The 6,956-nt window shown below is 38.3% G+C and overlaps 1 protein-coding gene across 1 annotated transcript in view; it reads right to left on the bottom strand.

Annotated features, from left to right (window-relative positions):
• Positions 1-681: 681 nt before the first annotated feature.
• LOC127419228 (adenylate cyclase type 6-like) overlaps positions 682-6,956 on the bottom strand; it is an 86,672-nt gene continuing 80,397 nt past the window's right edge. The window contains exons 22-24 of the mRNA XM_051660463.1: positions 5,231-5,435; positions 4,868-4,992; positions 682-932 (exon numbers count right to left, since the gene is read on the bottom strand). Coding sequence (XP_051516423.1) covers positions 804-932; positions 4,868-4,992; positions 5,231-5,435 — 459 coding nt within the window. The 3' untranslated portion in view covers positions 682-803. The remainder of the gene's footprint in view (positions 933-4,867; positions 4,993-5,230; positions 5,436-6,956) is intronic.

Genomic DNA, 6,956 nt, shown 5'->3' with positions numbered 1-6,956 from the left:
GTACGTTTAATTCATTCAGTCCTTCATTAGATCAAAAACAGATCCTGTTGATCACCCAAATTGCTGGTCAGTTAAATCAGTGTATTTTACTTACAATGATAAAATGGCCAAAAAACAGGAAGAATAGAGGGGCGAGGACATCAGAGCATTATGTAATATTCAAAACTTTTCCAAAGGTTCTGTCAACTTCTTTTCTATTAAATACTTTGGTCTTTGGTCAATAGTTCTCTTCTTAATTTATACAGATACTGTATTTGTACACACAAATATACAGGCGCACATGTTTACATGTACGGTATAAATGTGTATGCTTTATTTCCACACTTTTTACCATGAAGGACTTTTTGCATGAAATATCAAGATCAAAATAAATAAGGAAATAAAAAAACTAAACATGAGTACCTGTATTTATATTCTCCTGAAATAAAAATAAGAGGAAAAAAATTTCACACAAAAATAAAACAAGAAGGTGCCTTATGTACAGCGATTTTCTTCGGCGAATAATAAAGGCCTTTATTAAATAAACAGACTTTGCATCTTTCGAGCAGCCCGAGGCTTTAAAACAGAAACGATCTTCCTTCAAGGTGCACAGCCATTTTCCACGACCGCTCCATCACGATTCTCCAGTCTGGAGTCTTGTTAGTTTCTTTGTTTTTTTGTTTGTTTCTTTCTTCAATAACCTTTCTTGTTTTGCTTGTTTTTTCTTCCAGTGATGGCAATGTCTACTTGTTTGTCTTCAGGTTGCCGCGAGCAATCCTCCTCACTGGGGAACTGTGGGAGTCCAAAGGAATGCTAATGCGCTGCTAACTGTTGGGAGGTCCGTTGTTCAGGAAGTAAGTGGTCATCTCACCCTTGCCTTTGACCTTTATGACCCCTCGACACTCCAGCTGGTAACCTTTACTGGCCAATACCTGGTGCAGGTCTGTGGTCACCTGCAAGAAAACCAGTAAAATATCAGAGCCATATAGGCAGCATACTTTTTATTTTGTTAAATTATTAATAAATACTATTAAAATACTTGTTAGGACTTTTTAAAGTTAGTATTTTCCTTTTTTGTGTAGTATCAACACACTGACGATGTATGTAGTCATGAAATGAGAGACCCTCCCTTTGACGAAATACGTTCACAAGTAGTGCTGGGTATTGATACAGATTTCCCGATTTGATTTGATTACAAGCCACAAGCTCTTAATTCAATAAGATTCTGATTCATATGGGTATATTTTAGTTACAGTGTTCATTTTGCTCACATATGAAAGAAATTCTCCCCCAGCTAATACTGTTACTTTGGTTGAGCGCACATTAACAAGAGCTTCTTTACCTCATCCGTGCTGTGTATGATTATAGTTAAATGTTTATTTGTTGTTGTTTCTGATCATCAACTGACAGTAAAGAACAGAAAAGGATATTAAAGAGACATTATTCAATGACAAATGGGTTACTTGGGCCTCGTCTTTCGTGTCGCAACACATTACACGGAACAAGTCAAATCAAACTTTTCCTCACAATACGCAGTGAAAGGATTCGGTGTTAAACTTCTTCGCCACTATACTACACAATCACTGGTGAGTGAAATCTGAAATATTATCCATTATTGGCTAACCACTGCCAATGCCACTGGGATTTAAGAATCAATATCAAAATCATTCAAATGAAGATAGTGATGCATCGGAAAAATCTATATATTTTTACCCAGCCCTATTTACAAGTGCTCACAGGGGACACTTTTAAGATGCAAAATATCAGTGTTGTGGAAGTAACTTATGAAACTGTAGTTTGACAAGCTACAACCCCAATTCCGAAAAATGCTAATAAAAACAAAAAGGAGTGATTTATAAATTATATACACCCTGTTGCACTACAACTAAACATTGTATGACATTTTTCCTCGTGAATTTCATTTGTATTTTTTTTTTAAATGTACAGTAATTTCAAATCAGATGATTGCAACACGCTCCAAAAAAGTTGGGACAGTCGAGTGTTTACCACTGTGAAACATCACCATTTCTTCTAATAACCTTTTTAAGCATTTGGGCACTGAAGACACAAGTTTGTTAAGCTTAGAAAGTGGAATTTCCCCCCATTCATCCACAATGCATGTCTTCAGCTGCACAATTGTTCAGGATCTTCATTGCCGTATTGTGCGCTTCATAATGTGCCACACATTCTCAATTGTAGACAGGTCAGGACTGCAGGCAGGCCGATATATGCACTCTCTGCTTACACAGCCATGCACTTGAAATCCAGCCAGTATGTAGTTTGAAGTTGTCCTGCTGGAAAATACAGGGGCATCCCTGGAAAAGACGGTGCTGGATGGCAGTATATGTTGCTCCAAAATTTTTACATATCTGTCTGCATTCATGGTGCCCTCACAGATGTGCGAGTTACCCATGCCATGGGCACTGACACACCCCTGACCCATACGGACACTGGCTTTTGGAATTGATGCTAATAACATCTTGGACAACAGCTGTTTTTCCAAAAAACTTTCTGAAATGTGGACTCCTCGGACCAAAAAACACAATTCCACTGTTCTACTTTCTATCTGATGAGACCGAGCCCAGAGAAGTCAGCAGCGCTTCTGGACAGTGTTGATGTAGGGCTTCTGCTTTGCATAGTAAAGTCTTAACTTGCATCTGTGAATGCAGTGGTGAATGGTGTTGACTAACAATGGTTACTAAAGTAATCCCAAGCCCATGTTCATGATATCCATTACAGATGAATGGGGTTGTACAAGCTACTCATAATTTAAAGTAGTTACACAGTCAAGCTTCCCTTTTGAAAAAGTAGTTATTTACACTACAAGTTACTATCAAAGCGCATTTCCAAAAATTTGACTTGAAAATTTGAAAATACAAATTGTTGCGCGTTTCCATCCACTATGTAATGTGCATTTTATTAAATGCATCCACGAGACACTGCGGAATAAGTGTAATATTTGATATAATGGGGCTGAAATAGCTGCGATGCCCACACGCCACTATTCTCCGCATACCTGGGAGCGCCCACTCTCAAAACTGTCCTGGCGGATAATGAGGACCCACGTTGACGAGCAGCTGTGGGTTAAACACTTCAGAATGACAAGGACTATGTTCAAAGAATTGTGTGCCAAGGTCTTATCTTTCAGTGGGCCAGTCACATCAAACTATCACATGCTCATAACACATGCATGAATTGTCAAAACACATCATCGTTTTGCGGATAAACCGTTTCCATCACCTTAATGCACATTTTAACTAATGCAAAACTCCAGAAAATCCACCTCCTCCTAGCGCATTACATTTAATGCAAATTTAGAATGTTTATTCGCATATCAAGCGTTTCCATTCAGGATTTCTTGATGTACTTAAAAATAGTTGAATGGAAACCCTGCTAATGTTACTATAAAACTAATAATATTAGTAACAAAATTTACACTAATAACATTTATTAATTAATAAATGTATTAATTAAATACATTTTATGTATTTAATTAAATATAATACATGTATTTAATACATTCAATGAATAGTAACATGAATACAGTTAATAATGGCCATAAAAAAATACAACAACATCAAAATAAAAACAAAAAAGACTCAGATTTTTATACTACACACTTTTCAGTCCTTCTGCTGTGCCCAGGTGTAGCCTACTTCCCTATAGATCACATTTATATGACAAACTCTCCTTGGGCTGAAGTTTTGTGCTCACATTATATTTAGTATGGATATTATGTAAACAGAGACACAGGGCTTGTTTCTCCCCTCACCTGTGTTCATGTTCATTGTATTTTCGGACTTTTTTGCCATTGACATGCAGGTGCCAGATTTACAGCTCACATACAGAGGTTGCACTACAAATATTTGTTCGCTTTGTTTAGATCCAAAAAAAAAAAGAGGATGTATAGTCACCCTAGATTGTTGCATAATAATACATGACATAATAAATGATTAATAATAATTATCTCGCTGCTCCCAATAACGCACAGATGATGAGAAGCAAAATAAACATATTCAGAACAGAATCAAAATCCCTCAAAAGGCAATAATAACTTTTTGAATTATTAGTAAAGTTAAATATGCTGTTGTGTTGTCTATTAACAATATAGTGTTTGGAACATTCTTTGTTTCATAGAATAGAATCGCGTTCTTTTATCATTTTCAGATTTACCTGCCCCTGTTCGTCTTGTACAAGTAAACAAACTGTGGTTGGTCGCTTTACATAACCATCAGACAAACACTTCTTATCCAAGTGAGCTGTAATAAGCTGCCTGTAGATGGCGGTAAATCACTATTTTAGTTTGTGACATGCTGTTACAAAAGAAGAAGAAGAAAGACACTGCCTGATTCTGAGCGCAATGGGAGAGAAGTGCCTCAGTTTGTTCCTGGAGGGTACTCAGCCTTACAGCCCCATTTGGTTAGGATTAGGGTAGGGGCGGGGTTAGGGCATCTGCTGCCTCCCAGGAACAAACTGAAGCCCCTTTGTACAATGAGCAATTCTGAGCAGCAGCCAGAATACGCTTCAAGTTCGTCAGACGTTTTGCCGGTAGAAGTTTGGCTTCTACGCAATAAAGAAGGTTATTAGTTATAATCTGACCAAAATGTGATGTAGCGTTTCATCGTGCTGCACCACTACTTTATGGTAAAAGTAGTTAACTACTGGAAAAGCTACTCTGTTTTAAAAGCAGCTGAGCTATTGTCAAGCCACTGAAAAATGTAGTTAAGTTACTAGTGTCGCTACTTGTAGTTAGCTACTCCCCAACACTGCATAATATCTATGGTGGTGTAAATGGTGATCTGTCTTAGGGTTAGGTCCACTTGTGATCATGTTAAAAAACAGGGGCCTATAAGACTGTGAGCTGTCACTCACAGGCTTGAAGTTTTACCTGAATACGGTCTGGGACACCTGTACTGTCCATTCGACTGGCCACGTTAACTGTGTTTCCCCAGATATCATACTGGGGCTTCCTCGCTCCAATAACTCCTGCAACCACTGGGCCGATGTTCAGTCCTGCATGCACATATTTATTTTATCACAATTGTGGAAAAAAAAGTGAAACTTATGACATTTAAACAGCTTGACTGGTCTTGAAATTCAAAACAAAGTAAAATTATGAGGTATTTCATATTTTGCATTGTTTTTCTTTATAATTGGTGTCTGTTTTCTTCTTTACTCATGATGGTGCCCTGGAAATGAGACAATAAACTATGACAACAATAAAAGGCTAGGGAGCCCTATTGACACTCACCAATCTTCATTTGGAAGTTGTTGAAGGAATGCTCATTAATGTACTTCATCTGTTCACGGAGATGCATGGCGTAGTCGGCGAGGGCGGTAATATGCGAGCGGCCTTCTTTGTCATAGGTGGAGTCGTTGAGGCCGGATGCGGCCATGTAGGTGCTGCCAATGGTCTTTATCTTCTCTAGCTGCCTGTATTTCTCCTCACTTATAATCTGCAATGGAAAGAAGATAGGAGAATTTAGATGACAAATCATTAACAATTAACAACTGGAATCAATTCAGGAATGCCAGAGGAGGCTGATGGCCTTAACGTTCCTATGTTGTGTTAATTGACCAATCAATCAAGAATGCAAATGTGAACGGTTGTGAATGTGTGCAGCCGGTGTTGTGCAGACGCCGGCTGCTCATAGCATTTAGAGCTCCATGGCTCATACGCAGTAAACACCATCATGAGCATTACGCACTCTGTTTTTAGCAGATGACAGCGAGCAGAGCACTAACTCACACTGTAGCACGAGGCACATACCGACTACATATTTATTTAATTAAAAAGCAGCCTTTTGTGGTTTAATATTCACATTGGGTCACGTACGAACTGCTTTTTCGAAAGTGACAAGCTACCATCAAACACACACAGAAACAGAAAAGAGCATCACTCCAAAATAGAAGCTTCTGCCAAAGTAAAAATGCCAAATATATCACTGCTGTATAGTTATGTAATATTCACTGTAATACCACCACTACTACTACTACTACTACTAATAATAATAAATCAATACAATTCTATTATATTTAACAGTTTTTCTCCTAGGATTTTTTTTTAGCAGTGGTTCTGTTGTGCGCCCGTCCACAAGCCCGCAATGCTGGACCCGTATTAACACGTGTTGGTCAAAGAATAGATTAAAACATGCGTGTCAAACTCAATTTCAGCCTGGGCCACATCACGGTTTATTTGTGCCCTCAAAGGACCCATTGAAAATATGGCACCAGCACCTGCTTTGGTAGCACCCATACAAATAATATTACATGTTATGTGCATTTCAATGCACATAACATGTAATGTTTCTGTGTGTGTTTGATGGTAGCTTGTCACTTTCGAAAAAGCAGTTCGTACGTGACCCAATGTGAATATTAAACCGCAAAAGGCTGCTTTTTAATTAAATAAATATGTAGTCGGTATGTGCCTCATGCTACAGTGTGAGTTAGTGCTCTGCTCGCTGTCATCTGCTAAAAACAGAGTGCGTAATGCTCATGATGGTGTTTACTGCGTATGAGCCATGGAGATCTAAATGCTACGAGCAGCCGGCGTCTGCACAACACCGGCTGCACACATTCACAACCGTTCACATTTGCATTCTTGATTGATTGGTCAATTAACACATTATAGGAACGTTTCAACGGGCCCTTTGAGGGCACTATATTTGTATGGGTCACATTTGATCAAGCTATCGCACACTCATAACATGCATGAATGGTCAAAACACGTCATCGTTTTGAGGATAAACCATTTTCATCACCTTAATGCGCATTTTAACTAATGCAAAACTCTAGAAAATCCACCTCCTCCTAGTGCATTACATTTTAAAAGAATTTAGAAAGTTTATTCGCATATCAAGCGTTTCCATTCAGGATTTCTTATGCGCAATTTCAAAATGCGCATAAAAATAGTTGGATGGAAACCCACCTTCTATTTAAGCAATATCTCACTTCTGTGATGCTCTGTTATACAGCAC

The sequence above is a fragment of the Myxocyprinus asiaticus genome, chromosome 28, assembly GCF_019703515.2.
Source record: "Myxocyprinus asiaticus isolate MX2 ecotype Aquarium Trade chromosome 28, UBuf_Myxa_2, whole genome shotgun sequence".
Taxonomy (NCBI): Eukaryota; Metazoa; Chordata; class Actinopteri; order Cypriniformes; family Catostomidae; genus Myxocyprinus; species Myxocyprinus asiaticus.
The sequence above is the reverse complement of the archived record's forward strand: the minus strand, read 5'-3'. Positions and strand labels throughout refer to the sequence as shown.